This window comes from Notechis scutatus, chromosome 2 (assembly GCF_049901735.1).
Source record: "Notechis scutatus isolate UNSWTSFEM ecotype Mainland chromosome 2, rNotScu1.2, whole genome shotgun sequence".
NCBI classification, from domain to species: domain Eukaryota; kingdom Metazoa; phylum Chordata; class Lepidosauria; order Squamata; family Elapidae; genus Notechis; species Notechis scutatus.
In genome coordinates, this window is record NC_142010.1 from 25,869,030 (window position 1) to 25,887,463 (window position 18,434).

An 18,434-nucleotide genomic window follows, 5' to 3' on the forward strand; every position below is an offset into this window, starting at 1 on the left:
GTGGGCAAACCACGGCCCGAGGGCCACATCCGGCCCGTTGGTCTGTCCAATCCGGCCCGCCCTGAAAAAAAATCGCTGGCCATGGCGTATTGCCCTGCGCCACGTGGCCCCCAAAGCTGCAAAACAGTGCGGAGCGCTCTCGGAGTAGGAAAGAAAAGAAGAACTTTGCAAAGGCCTCGGCCGGGAGTTGAAATCACCTTCGAGAGTGCGACCTCTCCGAAGGTGAGTCCCCGCCGATCCCCCTTTTTCCGGGGCTTCCAGGCTTAAACTTTGCAAAGGCAAAGTTTGCAGGCGGGAGCGTCTTCCGGCCGAGGAGCGGAAGGGTTCCGCCCGGCGGGAGGGCGGGCTGCTTGGAGCGGGCTGCTTGGAGCCACCTAAAGCTAGGCCGCTGCTGGTGGAGCCTTGCCCTGCCTTGGTGCCCCGCTTCCCGGCTCGGCGGTCCTGCTCGGGCGGCACTTTAAAAGCCTGCTCCCAGCACCTGAGCAACTTCCCAGCAACTTGCGGCTTCCTTTTTTTCGCGGGCGCCGCGCCTGGCCCTGAGCCGCGTGGCGGAGGGGAAAACCGGAGCACCGCCGGTCGCCTCCTCAAGCAGCCCGCCCGCCCGCCCGCGGGCAGAACCCTTCCGTTCCTCGGCGGGAAGACGCTCCCGCCTGCAAACTTTGCCTGTGCAAAGTTTAAGCCTGGAAGCCCTAGAAACCCGAGCAACTTCCCAGCAAATTTCGGCTTCCTTTTTCCTCGCGGGCACTCGCGCCTGGCCCCGAGCCGCATGGCGGAGGGGAAACCCGAGCACCGCCGGGTTGCCTCCTCCAAGCAGCTCGCCCGCCGGCCGGCCGGAACCCTTCCCGCTCCTTGGCGGGAAGACGCTCCCACCTGCAAACTTTGCCTGTGCAAAGTTTAAGCCTGGAAGCCCCGGAAACCCGAGCAACTTCCCAGCAACTTTCGGCTTCCTTTTAACTCGCGGGTGCTCGCGCCTGGCTCCGAGCCGCGCGGGCGGAGGGGAAGCCCAGCGGGCGGGCGGGCTGCTTGGAGGAGGCGACCCGGCAGTGCTCCGGCAGCAGCAACAGGCAGTTCCGCCCAGGCTCCGCTCAGGTGTCCGGCTGGGGCTGTCAGGAGTTGCTACCGCTGGCACAGCTCGCTGGCTCCAGTCCCGCGTTGCCTTGGGAGGGAAAAGGCAAAACCAGGAGCCGCTGCTGCCATTGCAAAGCACCGCCACGGCTCTTCCTTTTGCCTTTCCTTCCCGAAGCAACACGGGACTGGAGCCGCCGGAGCCGCGCCGGCGGTAGCAACTCCTGACTCAGGGGCCTCCGAGGGGAGGAAGGAGGAGAAGAGGGGGGAAAGGGTGGGGGCGATTCCCAAAAAATCTTGTGCTGACCCGGCCCGTCTGTCAAATTTTAAAAGTCAATGCGGCCCCGAGCCAAAAAGTTTGCCCACCCCTGATCAAGAATGATGGGAGAACGGTGCCGTCAGCCTTGCAAGGGAGTCCAAGCAGGAAGTGAACTGCTTCTACTTTATTGTGAGGTTACATTAACGGAATCGCACAAGTCGGAAAATATATTTCTCCCCTGCATTTACTGCACAAGGAATTAGGAAGGATCCCTTCTGAGATATTTTCCATGCCCACATTCCTTTTACTGTCTGGGGTTGCAACCACTCTGTAATTTGGGGGTCTTTATGGACTCATGGCACCTGCTCAAACAACAAGTGGCAGCCGTGGCTAACGGTCATTGCACACTTTCAGATGATGCACCATTGTTCCCATACCTGGACCAGGAGGCCCTGCTCACAGTAACACAAGTTCTTGTAACTTCTCATTTAGATTACTCTTTAACATTCCACATGGAGTGCCTCTGAAGATTACGCAGAAACTTCAACTGGTGCAGAATGTGGTTGCATGGGTAGGAAATGGTGCCAGATCCATGGCACGCATAACACCACTTTTGAGTGAGCTGCATTGATTGCCACTGTTTTGGGATTCAAGGTGCTGGTGATTAGCTTTAAAGGCCTACATTGCTGGATACCGGAGTACCTTTTTCAAAGAGTTTCTACCTGTTCCACCAGGTTGAGCAAAATGGGCATGCTGCAGATCCTGTCAACCAAAGAGTGTTGGCTGATGGGGACTAGAAGATGGGTTTTTTTTCCCTACAGTGGCCCCTGTTCTGTTGGAACATTTTCCCTTTGGAGATTAAAATGGCCCCAACCCTGTCAGTCTTTCATAAGCCCCCAAATCCTGCCAATGTTCCTCAGAACCGGGGTATTAAATGTGTTAAGGGCACCACTTCCTGGCTATATTGCCAATGGGCCAAGTATCTCAGCTGCTATATATATTTATGTTGTATGTTTCTATTGTTTTTTTTAATGTTTTTAAAATTTTGATTGTAATATATTTTTTGAATTGTAAACCACCCCAAGTCATTAACTGAGCTGGGTGGCTATAGAAATTGAATGAATGAATTTTATTGAGAGGAGAGAGTGGAATCAAACATAAAAACTGTTGCGACAAATACCAATTTATAAATGTTCCTAATTTCCAACACAGAATAATATTTTAGGGGACTCAGAAGTCAATTTAAAAGTAATGAATTTTGCATGGGATTGTAAAGACATTTCAGCTGCAGTCCTATTGATGGTTATTTGGCATTAAAGTCTGTGGAACTCACTTGCGTTTATTTCAAAGTAAATATGTTTTGTTTTAAACATAGAACACTCACTTGGAGAAAACTGGTAGCACCAGATAGAGTAGAAAGTTGGAATTTATTTTTTCACCCAAGTGATTTAAGTTCAAATCCCATTTCAACAGCAGAATCATCAGATGATTGTTGTTTGTTAACTGTCTTTTTGTCTCGGTTCCCAATGGAAATTAAAGCTTGTTATCCTGAAGACTTACCATTTAAAAAAAAAACTGTATTTACTTTTGCCTAGTCCAAAGTCTGACACTACATTCCCACAATCCTCTTAATCTTTTATTTGAATTTAAAATAAAATATAATTGTAGGGATTCCCGAACAAATCATATTATCATGGTCTGATATATCACGCTAAGGCAAGGAGTGGGTTCCTGCAACACCTTGAACTATCCAATTCCATTTTAGTCTGGTGTGTTGTGGGAACCCTGCCAATCAATATTATCCACCTAGTTGGGATATTCTTTGGTTTATCCATCAGTTCCTAATGATCATCTTATTCCCCACCTTCAAACATGATGCTGAAACAATATGACAAACATATATGAACTGCAGGATTCACTGCAAGAGATTATTTGACAAATCTGGAACTTCAAAATTTGCATCAAATAGATATAACTATATGCATGCCTGCAGCAGAGAGACATCACAAAACAATAATCTCACCATCTGGAATTCAAGTAAAAGACTTGTGTAAAAACTTAATTATACTATAATATTAACTATTGTTGAAGCCTGTGGACCACAATAAAGAATGAAACCACAACTGGAATTAAAAATATCAGTAGTTTAATTTGTTTTAGTTGCTTTGGCTGGACTTAGTATTTTTACATCATGCTTTCCAGATGTGTTAGATCTCTAACCTCCGCCCCCCAAATGTGATCTTGACTTCAAAATTATGGCCATTGACTCCAACTTCAAGAATTCCAAGTTGTGAAAAACTGATGTATCCAAATTTGGCGCTTTTCTAGTAATTGGTTTTATCTGCAGAATTGATGAAAGGCTTCACCTGCTGAACAGTCGAACTGAACAAGGCATCGTCGAACTATTCCTTCACGAAGGGTTTTCAAACTGTTGGGTGGGGTGGGGGGGGGGGTTTCCTGCGTGATAGCACTGTAGCCGAAGTATGGAAAAATGGTGGACTGAGAAGATATTGAAATGAAAATAATCGCGCCTACCTTTCCTTCGTTTAAAACATGATAAGGCAGCCATGTTAGTCTATGATGAAAAAGAAGTATTAATGCCTTTTAGTAAAAAGTTGTTAATCGGAAAGGCACTATTCCTGAAGTTTTCCATTTTTTCTAATTCTAGGAAAGCCTAGGCCATAATAAATAATTTACTTTTTAAAACGCCTCAACATTATTTCTCTTCCCGACCCTGAGTAAGTTAGCATATTATTTCCTAACGCTTCACGTCTCTGTATAATCAACTAAAAAAAACAAGAAAAAAGGGTACTCAGCCCTGGATTGAAACCGAATTTCTCACAAACTTGGGTGGGAGAAGGCTTCTGCAACCTGATTGGTTACAAGTCAAATCGGACCTGAGTGGAATCCACAAGTAGCGGTAATAGAATGAATGCATCTGAGTGGCGTATAAATGTTCGAGCCGTTAGCGACGCTGGTTGCCGGTCGGATCTCTGCGTTAGTAAAGATGGAAGGGCGGCGAGTGGAATTGTTGCAGGAGGTGGGGCCGAAGCCGGTGGAAAGTGCAATGGCTCCGAAAGAAGATTTGCGAGTAGAATTGGGTGAGGCGGATGTCTGGGAACTGTTGTTTTTTTTAATGGATAAAAGGGAGGTCGTTATTTGCAGCGAAGAGAAGGAAACTATGATACTTAAACTTATAGAAAATAGGTTTAAAATAGGAGCAGACGGGGAAGGGTGTTAGGAACTAGGTGTGGTTTATTCGTAGATAGGTAAGGGTAATCTGGGGTGGCTTTGTAGTGAGAGAGAGGAACTCTGCACATGAGCAAATGATCTGAGGGACAGTTTTATAATTATGGGAGGACAGGAGAGTGAGTAGGGGGTGAAGAGAAGTTATTTTTGTAAAGGCTGATCCTCAACTTGCCCGTTTGTATATTGGTCCTCCTCAACTGGATGCCCTCCTGGTTGGTGTTTCTTATTCTCTATATTTAGCTTTAACCCCTGAAATTTTGCTTTTAATTTTATACCTCCAAAAGATAGGATGGGGGAAAGACACACTGGCAGCAAAGTAGAAATTAGTCAGTTTCATTCTTGTGTCATGCAAACTCAAGATGTATTATTAACTTCCATAGGTTGCATGAGCCTGGAAAGCTGGGCTAATTGAATTAAACATCATCTGATATTTCCCAGGTGTATACAGTAAAGCTGAATACATTCAGCCTGAGCTTATCCAATATAAAGGTGTATTCCAAGCCCATGGTAAGCTCAGAAACAGTTTACCTCAGCTGTGATTCAGATAGGCCACGAATCAAATTGCCCATTAAGAAAATCCACAGTTGAACTTCCAGGTGGCAAATGAGGGGGGGGGAGGCTCATGAAAAAAAGTAATTTGTAATATACTAAAACTTGGTAAAAGGAAACTGGTTCCAGTTAAATGAAGACAAATATCTTGTTAAATTGTGTTTGCTAAAGGCAGTGACAATCAAAAATTACTGAATGAGATGGCCCAACAAAATCAACTACTGCTGCCTTCCCTCTACTCGAGGGCATCACCAGTGAAAGCTACCCCTGATATGCAGCCAAGCAGTTGCCAGTGGTACCTAGAAGCCATGCATAGTAAGTGACGAGATTCCACTGAACAATAAGTTGGAGGTTTGAGTTTGTGTGCATCCTGATTCTTTCTCAGTCTGTTCTCTAGTCTGATATCCTAGTCTCACCTGGGCATTGGAAGGAAGCATCAGATTCAGGAAGTGTGCTTTTCCTAGAAAACAAATCTTTGTGTAGATGGAGTGTACACTCTACACCAGGGGTGTCAAACTGGTGGCCCATGGGCCAGATGTGTCACACATAGGCCATGCCCACCCCAACTCTGTATGGGGAAAATGTCATGAAACGTCACATGATGGCAATATGACATAGCGAGTTTGACACCTGTGCTCTACACAAAGAGTACACAATCACACTACACAAAGATATGAGCATATACTCTACACTATATAGTCAATATATTAATAACAATTTTAATATATAATATGTATGCAATTGCAATAGTAGATTTACATACCACCTCATAGTGCTGTACAGCCCTCTAAATGGTTTACAACCATGGCAAAAAAAAAGAAGGTAAAATTGGGTGCAGCACACTTAACAGCTGCCTTGCTTAACAACAGAAATTCTGGTTCTGTTGTGCTTACCTGTACTATATTTCATTTGTGCTGTTCTAATATATAATGGATTTGTGTTTTAGGAAAGTTTTTTTAGTCATAATGATCTAAGAAAAAATGCTATGCCTCTAAAACCCCAAAAGATAAGTGTAAAAGTTTTAATAGTATTATTCATGGTTTTTAAATTTTTAAATATTTATCTTTACTAAAACCAGGGATACACTAGAGCAGGGCTGTCAAACTCCCGGCCCTGTGGGCCAGATGCGTCACGCACTGGCCACACCCCCACCCAGTTTGGAGAATGGGAAAAAAGTCTTGATATGTCACATGACACCACTGTGACTACACGAGTTTGACACCCCTGCACTAGAGGATTTTTGAAAATCACAGCATCATGGAATTGTTTTGCAGGTTTCATTGTGGGTTTTTTTGCCCTCAAGTTCATATTTTTTGTCATATTTTTTACCACTTTTCTTGGATTCTTGCTGAGTCATAAGCTGGTTTACATATCCTGGGCTGAGATGTGGCTTGTGAATCCAGCAACAGTTAGGAAGTCGGTAAACTATGGTTCACTAGCCAGGACTTACACGGTTGTGTAAATTTGCTAAGAATTCCCCTCAACTGAGATGAAATCTACCTTTCCCAAACTGATAACTGTCCAGATATGCTGGGGCTACAACTCCCAAAATTATCTGTCAGATTGCTTTAAAATTTTTGTATAGTATTGGATTAAATTAGGCTAAAATGGCGTATAGGGGAATAGGAAAGAACTAGGTACAAGCGACTTCTTGGAAGAATGGTCATAGTTATGTGTCTTCTCTTATGTAGATGCTATTCTGAAGAATCAAGAAGCTCTGCGTATGGTGTTGACCAACCAGGATACGTTAAAGAATCTTGTGCATCAGCTCCAGAACACTATGTCTTCTATTGAGGATCGAGTCCAAGCTATTGAACAAGAAATGAGCATCTTTGCTCAGTTCAACAAAGAAATAGATCAACTTGGAGATGAAACTAACCTCAATGAGATTGCTTTTTACCCATAGAGTCCAATTACCATATCACCACCACCCTTTCACTGATCTGACTTTTAGCACATACACTGTGCAATAGAAACAAATGTGATATTTGGCCTGTACAGATATAATTGCTGTTGTTCCTAGAACCTGTTTAACCGACTCTATTTTCAATTGGCTTACAGAGAATTCTTTCCTCCTGAATCAAAATGTGGTTTCTCCTAAGATACAATTAGCCTCTGGCCCACTGTTTCAGAACCTCACCAACTAAGATACAGATTTCTACTCCCAATGTAAGAGTTGAAATCCATGCATCCTAATGTTTCTGAGGTGAAAAACGTTAACAAGTTACTTAAAGAAGCCTCTTGCTGTCAGGACATCTCATCTGCATTATATGTAGTTCATAATCCTCAGCTTTCTGAATGTTTGTTCTGAGGGAGGCCTAAGCTCTTTCCTCTTCTGAGAAACAGCTTGAAAAATGCTACGCAAGAATCTTCACTTTTCTTCCCTTAAATAGCACATAAATGTTTTGAACATCTGGAAAATTGGTCAGATATGAGCCAAATGAAAAATTCAGAACTGCCTTTTATTCTGTCCCTATTTCAGCCATGCTAGCTCACATACATGGCACCACTAATTAATTCTAGTGTTAATTAGGAGGAAATGCTTCCTTGATCAGATTTCAACAGTGAAACAATATTAATGTTGAATTTCATGTAATCTTAATCCAGAATGGTTATCTGACACATTCTGTGGTAGTACCATAACTCTTTACTTGGGATACAGTCTTGTGAAGGGCAGTCTGCTGTGGAAAATATGCTCTAAATGAACACTGAATTAAATACATGCTGTCAGAGGTGATAGTTCCAACTTATGGGTAGTTCTGTGAATGTACTTTGACATTAAACACAATGGAATGACATTTATGGTGTAATATTTCTGCAGTTGTTTTGGAAATTTTCTTTTAGAAGTATTGGTCCAAACTCTTTAATAGGCCCCTTTTCCCCAATCTAGACAGGAAAGAAAAAACAAAACACACCACATCTATTTCTGTCTGTTTTATTGGAAGAGAGAGCTGGGTCAAAGCAAACAATCTTTCCAAAGATTTAATCACAGTAGGACTGGCGTAAAAACCAAATTGTCCATATCCAGTCTCTGTTGATTTAATTAAACTGCCAGTTCTGGGTTTGAATATTTTGAACATTAACTGAATATTTTTCCCATGTCAGTCTGAATTGCTGGAAAAGCTGTCTGGGTTGGAAATAGGATATTTGACAAAAGTTGATGGACATACAAGGCTCTCAAGGCTATCCAGATTTAGCTCTTGGGAATTATTGTACTTCTCATTATTGTACTCCTCATGATGTCCACCTCCTCCAAACTCAAATTGAAGGCAGAAAACGGGGGAAACTGCCTACAAAATTTTTCTTCAGAGATTACATTACACATAATAGGTAATTGCTTGCTGGAATGACAACTGTGTTCCCATTGTGGGTTGCAGCAGGATTCTCCATTCTCATCAGCTGCTTCTGCTTTTCCATTCTCCAACATTCAGGAAGCATTTTTAGTTACTAAATGTGCTCAGTTTTCAGCCACACTAGCTTCTGATACATAGCACCATTAATTCTAGTGCTAATTTGGGGGAAATGCTTCCTTGATCAGATTGCAACTGGGAACAATATTGATGACTTCTGGTAGTGGGTTTGATGTAATCCTAAAAAGCAGGCATTGCTTATTTGAACGTTGCACGTGGCTGGGAGTCACTCTACGAGTTGGGAGGCTAATGTTGTTTAATATATATTTCATCTTGACAGATTTGTAATTATCGTTGCATACCGCCCAGATACTCTTGAGGCGACTTAGAAATTTAAGAAAGTAACTGATGTTACCTAGTTTTGGTAATGAAACATCTCCAAGGAAACAACCAAGCTCAGAGAACACCAATGACCCCTCATTTCAACCCTGAGCTACAAATATTCTCCTTTATTGAAAGAAATAAGTCCATTTTGTTAAAAGCGGCGAGGGGCGTCACTCTAACCCTACAGACTCTGCGCCGATCTGATCCGGCTCCTCGCCATTGGCCGCGAGACGTTCCGCATCCGAAGCGTTCTGCATACGTCGTTTCGGAAAGTTCTGTCGAAGAGAAGCCGAGAAGGGCTACCCTACTGGCGTTGTTGGGGCGCAGTCTGGTAGCTCCTGTTTCGCGCCGCTTGTCAGGTGAGGTGACAGACTCAAATCTGTTTCGCTTTCCACTTTACTTTCCCCGCTTTCCCCGCATCTTTCCTTCCCTAGCCTGCGGCTTTGTTCCTTTGGATATGAGCGGTTCCATCAGCTAAAGAAGGGGGAAACCAGGGTCCCTGTCGAAGAAGAGTCGAATAAAAAGGCTGAGGGTGATCGTTTCCCTTCCAAAGTCCTGGGAAGCGGCGCAATTTACCTCCCCAACTCCGCCATTTCATTTGGTTAGACAGGCGTTTTCCTTTCTTCTGGCGAAATCGGTGTCTTAGGATTTAGTTTAGTTGCGTATCGGTTCCTAGTAAAATGGCGTCGGGGAGCCCCCATAGTAATGCACGACCTTTAGAAGACGACCCCAAAAAAATTCTGAATTTATTAACACGGGATGTATTTCCTTACCCGCTTTGGACGGGGACGCTCATTGCGGGAACTGCTAAAGAAATACGAGGCAGGGGGGCGCGTTCACACACGCCTGAGTTAAATTCCCAAAGAAACGCGAGAAAGTTTACTGGCTCTTCCCAAACAATTCAGTTATTTCTTATTTGTAAAGAGATTTCACAAGCAGATTTTCAGCCAACAGGAGGATTCCTTTTTCTTTTTTCTTTTGCTTAATCCTTTTAGCTGATAACAAGGGGGTGGTGTGTGTTTTGGAGAGTGGACAAGTTTCGTTTTCCATTTCATCATTCTGGTGAGGCTTGGGAACCGGTCTGCCTATCAGCTGCCTGAAGAGCTCTAAAGAGGAGGAGAATTCTCCTCCTCTTACAAATCTCTGTGGACCTGTAGTGCATTGTGCAGAGAGCAGGAACCTGAGAGGTTTGCAAATCTGGTGCCTTTTTGCCCTTATCTTGGCGTTGGGGAAGGCCGTTCTGCAACATGAGGGTGAGTCGAGTTTTTATTGGTTCCTGTCCTTTGCTCATCCCTGGTGATCTGCAGATTAAATTACTCTTGACAGTTTTGACTGATTGTGTATCTTTAAGTCATCTGCTCCTAGCAGTCACATAGATTTTTCTCCATGATGATCTGCCCCGCACTTGTTCTACCAACTGTACGCTCACATTGCCACTGTTAAATGAGTGTATGTATATGCCTTGCAGCTCAAAACTATTCTGATTAACAGAATAACAGTTGGAAGGGGCTTCTAGTCCAACCTTCTGCTTAAGCAGGAGATCTTATACCATTTTAGACAAGTGGTTGTCCAAGCTCTTCTTAAACCCTCCAGTGATGGAGCACTCACAACTTCTGGAAGCCATTCCACTGATTAATTGTTCTAACTCTTGTGACATTTCTTAGTTCTAGGTTGTTTCTTTCCTTGACTAGGTTTCCATCCATTGCTTCTTGTCTTGCCTTCCGGTGCTTTGGAGAATAGGTTGACCTTTTCTTCTTTGTGGTAGCCCCAGGGGTGGGATTCTGCTGGCTCGGACCAGTTTGGGCGAACCCCTAGCTCCGAAGATCAGCTGGGACCAAACCAGTATGCTGCGATGATTATGTGGGCCCACCTGCCTGCGCTGTACTGACCTTTATCGTCCCAGCTGATCAGTGTGGAAGAGCGGATTGCTGCTCCTCAGGTGTATTACTCCCCCGAAGTAACATAGCAGGTAAGGATTTTTGCATGGTTGTTCATGCGCACGCAGTGTGCATTAGGTGCACACATGCGCGAAGTGCACGATCATATATACTGCTTTCACTGGCACAAAGCAGAAAGCACCAACCTGAGGATGGCGAGTGGGACCTCACCGAAACGTTGCCAAGATACTCTTAATCTTACACGGGAAAAGACCCGAACACAACCTAGACCTACATACATACATACATACATACATACATACATACATATATATATATATATATATATATATATATATATATATATATATATATATATATACACATACATACATACATACATACATACATACATACATGTATGGCATTCTTAAGACTTAAGAAAACTTAAGAAAAAACTTAAGAAAGCATATATATATATATATGGTATTCAGCTTTGTTCGGATGAACACAATATAGAAGCCTGATGATGGCAGATGAGATTCTGCAAACGTTGCTACAACTTTAAAAGCACAACTACAAAGACGTGGGAAAATACCGAACAAAGCTGAATACCATACATAGTACCCTGAAAACTTAAGAAAACAAATTATATATATATATATATATATATATATATATATATATATATATATATATATATATATATATATATATATATATATATTTATTTGTTTTCTGAGGTTCTCTGGTATTTGTATGTGGATCAAACGTTGCCTAGATACTTTGAATCTTACGCGGGAGAAAACTATATATATATATATATATATATATATATATATATGCATGGTATTCAGTTTTGTTCAGGTATTTTCCCACGTCATTGTAGTTGTGCTTTTAAAGTTGTAGCAACGTTTCGGCAGAATCTCCTCTGCCATCATCAGGCTTCTGTATTGTGTTCGTCTGTGTGTACATACATATACATATACATATATAAAATATACAGGTATATGACTTATGACCACTCATTTAACAAACATTCACTTATGATGTTAACGTGATAACAGGTCCTCACACTTTTGACTTTCACAGTGTCCCCATGGTCAAAATTCAGGCACTTGGCAACCAGCAAGTATTTTTGCTAGGTGCAGTGTCTTTAAGTCATGTTATTGCCGTTTGTGATCTCCACAGGTGGCTTCTGGCAAGCGAACTCAATGGGGAAAGCTGGATCCACTTAATGACAATAGGGATTCATTTAATGACTGGTGATTCACTTAATGGCAAAGAGGATCATAAAATTGAGCCCACCTTATTTAATGACTGCATCCAGTAGTGATGGAAGTTCCAGTTCCCTTTGTGGTCATAATCAAGGACTACCTATAAAGCATCTGATCGAACTGTTTTTGTAATTTGTGTTTGATAGTGGGATAAACCAAAGAAGCAGGAGTTAGCTACCTTCTCAGATAAGGGGCAGCTTTGACCCGGTGAGACTGGGCAATCTTAACAAAATCTTCACCTCTTTAAAAGTTCAAAGAAAACCATTTAGAGGCTTTGCCAGTACTGTGGCAGTTATGGCAATATGTTGTTTTCCATTTTGTGGCTTAGGAGTCCCTAATTCCAAACTCTTTTTGTTTTTTCCTTGACAGCTTTTGCCAACTATGAAAGAGGAGAATGATTTCCCTAAGCCTTTTCTGCTTGATGAAGAAGCTAATGAGTTCAAACTGGTTAGTATATCTTCCTACCTGAAGAAAATCTGGGGGTTCCTCTTACAACAATCCACAATGTTGTGGCACAACATAAAGAGTGGCATCAAAAATACTGTGTCCTGCATCTTCCGCAAGTACCCAGTGAATCTGCCTTTCATCAAAATTCTCAAAATTTTCATCCTGGTTTTTTTGTTATTTTCATTAGTTTCAATTTTATTATTATTGAAGGAAAAAGGAATAGGTAAAATATATCCATTTGGGAACAATGTGGCCACCAGTGTTGTCCTTGTTAAAGGAGATAACACAGAAACCATCCCTAAAGATCTCACTGCGACAGTCCTGCTGGAAGCCAAGGAATCCGAACCATTTTGTGAGGCCATGAAAAATTGCTTCGACACTGCTGTCAATAAATTTGAATCAGAGCCACGGATTGTAAAGGAGAATGCCAAGATGATCCTCAAGTGTAACGGAACGAGGAAGGAGTTTGTGTCAGGAAAAGGAGAAAACTATATTGAGGTGTTCTGGGTGGATGGCCAAACATATTACACGGTCAAAGAAGCCAACTCACAAGTCTATGCGGCAAGGCTGGGGCGCCAACCCCTCAACCTTGGCAGCCTCTTGAAAGTCTACCAACAACTGGTCTCCCTTGAAGGGTCAGAGGAGCTACAGCAGTGCCTAAATAAGACGATAGAGAAATTTCCCAAGGAACCACATGCTGTGCAGGACAATGCCGTGTTGCAGGTCTCATGCGGAGAAAGTAATGTGACCTTCCATTCGGGAGCTGGGGAGAATGAAATCAACGTATACAAAGTTATGCAGGGGGAGATTGTGTTTAATGTAAAAGCAAAAGGAGGGGCTTGGTGGGCCAGATTATTCAGAAGGCCCTAAGGTAAGGAATGATATCAAAGAAGATGGTGTGGGTGGAAGCTTTGCGGTTCTGCTGTAGAGGCAAATGATTTAAAAGTAGTTCTTGACTTATGACCACAATTGAGCCCCAAATTGCTGTCACTAAGCAAGACAGTTGTAAAATGACTTTTGCCCCATTTTACAATCTTTCTTGACACAGTTAAGTGAATCACTGCAGTTGTTACCAGTGTTTCCCCAAAAATAAGACCTTGTTTTATTTTCTTTCGACCTCTGAAATAAGCGCTAGGCCTTATTTTCGGGGATGTCTTAATTTCCCTCTACACTTTGTTGTGCTGTTGAGTGTGTGAGCGGCGGTACCGGTGCCCGATGAGCCTCATGGCATCCTGCCGGGAGCAGCTGCAACTGCGCAATGAACCTCACAGGACGCCGTGAAGCTCGTCACACTGGTGCCACCACTCAGGGCAGGACGCTGCAAGGTTTGTTGTGCCATTGCGCACACAAGCAGCACAACAAACCTTGCAGCATCCGAGCAGCAGGAGACATGACAAGCCTCACGACAGTTCCACCACTCGTGCAACAACACAACAAGCCTTGTGGTGTCCTGCCGCAAGTGGCATGACAAGCCTTCCAAAATTTGGTGGAGTGAAACAAACCAGGGTTTCTACTGCAACTGGGGCGAGGCTTAACTAGGCCTTGTTTTTGGGCTGGGGCTTATTTTAGGTGCAGGTGTGAAAATTGGAGTAGAGCTTATTTTCAGGGCAGGTCGTATTTGGGGGAAAATGTAGTAATACAGTTGTTAACTAAATCTGGCTTCCTCATTGACTTTGCTTGTCAAAAGGTCACAAAGGGTGACCTTTGGGACATTGCAACCAACATAAATGCCCGTCAGTTTCCAAGCACCCAAATTTTGATCACATGACCACGGGGATACTACAAATCGTCATGTGGAAAACAGTCACAAGTCACTTTTTTCACCGCCATTGTAACTTTGAACGGTCACTAAATGAGTGTAAGTCGAGGCCTACCTATATTATAAACAGAAGCATCTCATTATACTTTCCCACATGCAGAGTTACTGAGATCCTACCAGTGCACTGGGCCTATCAATCATTTGGCTGCTGATAGATTATTCCTTGTTTTACATAATCGGATTGTTTGATCAGCTCACAATTCCAGAATTGCTTCACTCAGTAAACAGCTGTAGATAAATATATATATATATATATATATATATATATATATATATATATATATATATATATATATATATATATATATATATATATATATATATATATATATATATATATATATATATATATATATATATATAAATAATGGTCAGAATCTTGTAAGGCAATCACTTTTATCTCCAATCCAGGAATCCACCAATGCTGTATTTTCCATATTGTATCTTCTGATCTCTTTTTAATGATTGCTTAAATAAAGTTTTCAATTGTTACCGGGTGTCATGTTCCTTCTATGATATCCTTGGCTTCTAATTCACCCTCTTTCTAATTCAACTGTTAGGACATACAGATCCCACAATATTTGTATTACAATGAAGATAAAAGGGAAACAAAATGCTTTTTCCTGTCTCAGCACTTGCTTTCTCACAGAGAAGGGTTTGGCAGTGACATTTGGTGGTCAGATGTGGGAGAAAAGTCTTATCCAAAGAGATGTTTTGTCTTGGCCACCCGGAAGTTGTTAATGATGTGAGCCTATGAAGACTTCATACAGTATTTTAGGCAAAAATCTGATAGAAACAGGTCCAGAAGATTATCAATAGAAAGGTTAAGTGGAAACACGATATAGGTAGCCCTCAAATTACGAACATAATTGAACTCAAAATTTCTGTTGCTAAGTGAGGCAGTTAAGTGAGTTTTACCCCATTTTACAATCTTTCTTGCCACAGTTAAGCAAATCACTGAAGTTGTTGACTTAGTAACATGGTTGTTAAATAAATCTGGCTTCCCCATTGATTTTGCTTATCAGGTCACGAAAGCTGGTCATGTGACCTTGAGACACTGCATCTGTCATACATGAGTTGCCAAGTATATGAAGTTTGATCACATGACCATGGGGATGCTGCAAAGGTCATGCGAAAAACATATGTTACTTTTCTCGGAGCAATTTGTAACTTGGAACAGTCACTAAAGGAACTGTTGTTAGTCGAGGACTACCTGTACTGTAGATGAAAACAGAAGAGGCACTGGATAGAAAGCTGGAGCAAGCAAAAGGAACAAAGGCTTTCTCAACAGCATCTACCATTTCTGCTAAAGTGGGAGGGGAGAATAGAATTAGATTAGAATAGGAATAGGAATAGAATAGAATAGAATAGAATAGAATAGAATAGAACATAATAGAATAGAACATAATAGAATAGAACATAATAGAATAGAATAGAACATAATAGAATAGAACATAATATAATAGAACAGAACAATAGAACAATAGAATAGAACAGAACAGAATCGAATAGAATAACAGAGTTGGAAGGGACCTTGGAGGTCTTCTAGTCCAACCTCCTGCTTAGGCAGGAAACCCTATAGCATTTCAGACAACTAGTTGTCCAAACAAAATTTACATTTTCATGCACTATAGCTTGAACTACTTAATTCAAAAACACCAAGAAGCTAACACTAAGATTGGAGCTTGAATCAACTAAATACTCCATACAGAATAATTATCTGAATCATTAGAAGAGTGTAAAAAAGGACACTCCTGAGTCATTGTCTGCAAAAGTGAATCTAAAGTGATTGTAAAGTAGCAAAGAGTTCAGGGGATCTTCCATTGAATAGATTTTATATTTTGAAAGTAGCATTCTTTCAATCGTGGTAGCATTCCCACTTAACATTCAAAGAGTGTTTCCTGTAAACTCTCCATTTTCCAAACTTGAATATAACTCTGTGCAACTCGATTTAACCAGTGAGAGAAATTTCTACTCAAGAGATTACTCACTCTTCTGCTGGAATAAGCAGAACTAATGCTGTTTGAATAACTGAATTATAAATAATGCTTCTGGCCAGTTTGATATATAGCTAAATTTCAACTATATAGTGCCATAGAGATTACTACAAATAATGGCATAGACTGCTTTGAAATAGGCCTGGTTTAACGCTTTTGAAAAATCACAGGGGTTAGACCAGGGGTGGGCAAACTACGGCCCGCGGGCCACATCCGGCCCGTTGGTCTTTTTAATCCGGCCCGCCGAAGATTGGTACAGAATTAGGTTTGATGTGAATGATTGAATGATTGCATTCATTTGATTTTGACTTGTAATGACAGGCATTTCGACACCAGGTGGCGGCCCGTCTGTCAAATTTTAAAAGTCAATGAGGCCCCCGAGCCAAAAAGTTTGCCCACCCCTGGGTTAGACTAATGAGAAAAAATAATAACACAGCAGTCTGATTGCTTGTGAAATTTGTGAACCCAGATCACACCCAAGGCGTTTAGCTTTCACAGTAAGACGGAGTCTCCATGAGAACAAAGCTTTTTAGCATAACATGATGATTTAACTGGGGTATTAAAATCACCCGGTTGCAAATCTGGGTTGTTTTTTTTCAGATTGATAACCAAGAGATAAATTCTTCAACAAATTGGCTTATAATCAGGATTAAACCACCAATTGGAAATTTCAGTTTTGTGAACAGGGAACTCCAAATGAATCTAAGACCATTGTTAAAAGGACAGACATTTGCTGATGTTATTTTAAACGAAGACAAAATGTCTACCCTGAAATTTTGGTGCAGGATTTGTAATAATTCGTAATTCCCATTAGCAAAGAATCACTTATGTTAAACCTACCATCCAGATTTAGCCACAAGTAAAACAGATTGCTAAGAACTTGGATTGAAACTGCTCTTCTGAAAAAAAAGGGGGGATATGGGACTGATCCTCGCACTTAGGACTGTCACAGCATCCCCACGGTCACATGATCAAAATTTAGGCACTTGGCAACCAGCATGTACTTACAATGGTTGCAGCATCCCAGCGTCCTGTGATTCCCATAGGTGACCTTCTAAGATGGCTTCTGACAAGCCACATCAATGGGGAAAGCCAGATTTGCTTAAGAACCAGTGCAATTAACTTAACTGCAGTGATGCCCTTGACAATTGTGGCAAAAAAGGTCATCAAATAAGGGGCGACTCACTTAACACTTGACCATTGCTTACCGATGGTTCCAACTGTGCTTGCCTAATTCTAGAATTTTCAAATGTAACTTTCCCCCATAAACCTTGCTTTCTCCCTATCTATCCCAATGGGCACAGCTTATCTCTGTGGCTAAGCTTAATGTCTGTCCTTGCATTCCTTTCTTATCTGTTACGTGACCCTTTGCTTCTCTGCAATAATAAAGCTCTATCTTTTCCCTTCTAAAATGGCATTGGCTTTTTTTCTCCCCTAAATAGGAGCATTTAACTCCAATAGACAATACATTCCAAGCTTTGTGAAAATAGCCAATATTTTATAAACATTATTAAAATTCGTACTGCCTTGACACAGGGATGAGGAACAAGAATCTGGTTTCTGATAGTGAAAAGACAGGGCTATTTAGCATGTTAAGATTTCCAGAAAATGATTTTTTTAAATATGTACCAAATGATCAGAAGAAGAAACAGGGCAGTATTGCTGCAGAATTACTTCTAAATAGAGAGGGGTAAATAGAGAGGGGTAAATAGAGAGTCCTCAACTTATGGCTACAACTGAGCCTCAGATTTCCGTTGCTAAGCAAGACAGCTGTTGAGTTTTCCCCCATTTTATCACCTTTCTTGCACAGATGTTGTGAATTACCAGAGTTTAGTAACATGGTTGTTAAGTGAATCTGGCTTCCCCATTGCTTATTAGAAGGTCGCAAAAGGTAATCACAGAACCCCAGACCACCACTATCATAAGTACATGCCAGTTGCCAAGCGTCTGAATTTTGATCATGTGACCATGAGGATGCTGTAACAGTCGTGTGAAAAACGGTCATAATTTTTTTCAGTGCCATTTTTAACTTCGAAGAGTCAGTAAATGAATGGTTGTAAGTTGAGGACTTCCTGGAAGGAGGTGTAAATAACATTTATTACTGCAAAAACCTGGATGTCTGAGCATGAAAATACTTGAAAAGCGCTACTTGCCTAGCGAA

At 41.7% G+C, this 18,434-nt stretch overlaps 2 protein-coding genes across 4 annotated transcripts; both read left to right on the forward strand.

Moving 5' to 3' along the window:
* Positions 1-4,094: 4,094 nt before the first annotated feature.
* LOC148131939 (uncharacterized) lies at positions 4,095-7,920 on the forward strand. The gene is made up of 3 exons (XM_087953915.1): positions 4,095-4,425; positions 5,294-5,437; positions 6,814-7,920. The coding sequence occupies exons 1-3, from the start codon at positions 4,278-4,280 to the stop codon at positions 7,026-7,028; spliced, it is 507 nt and encodes a 168-aa protein (XP_087810041.1). The 5' UTR covers positions 4,095-4,277; the 3' UTR covers positions 7,029-7,920.
* Positions 7,921-9,064: 1,144 nt separating this feature from the next.
* Positions 9,065-14,529, forward strand: LOC113424982 (uncharacterized). Of its 3 annotated transcripts, none has more exons than XM_026686942.2 (2): positions 9,065-9,215; positions 12,380-14,529. In XM_026686942.2, the coding sequence occupies exon 2, from the start codon at positions 12,392-12,394 to the stop codon at positions 13,325-13,327; it is 936 nt and encodes a 311-aa protein (XP_026542727.2). In that variant the 5' UTR covers positions 9,065-9,215; positions 12,380-12,391; the 3' UTR covers positions 13,328-14,529. The 3 variants fall into 3 exon arrangements, with proteins under 3 accessions (XP_026542727.2, XP_026542726.2, XP_026542729.2); XM_026686941.2 differs by lacking the exon at positions 9,065-9,215 and adding an exon at positions 9,988-10,109; XM_026686944.2 differs by lacking the exon at positions 9,065-9,215 and adding an exon at positions 10,561-10,825.
* The last annotated feature ends 3,905 nt before the right edge of the window (positions 14,530-18,434 follow it).

Bases quoted from the DNA above. Each gene is read 5' to 3' on its own strand.
- LOC148131939 (XM_087953915.1), top strand. From the start codon at position 4,278: ATGTTCGAGCCGTTAGCGACGCTGGTTGCCGGTCGGATCTCTGCGTTA. The intron at 4,426-5,293 runs GTGAGGCGGATG...TGTTTGCTAAAG, and splicing joins AGATTTGCGAGTAGAATTGG to GCAGTGACAATCAAAAATTA. The intron at 5,438-6,813 runs GTAAGTGACGAG...TCTCTTATGTAG, and splicing joins GTACCTAGAAGCCATGCATA to ATGCTATTCTGAAGAATCAA.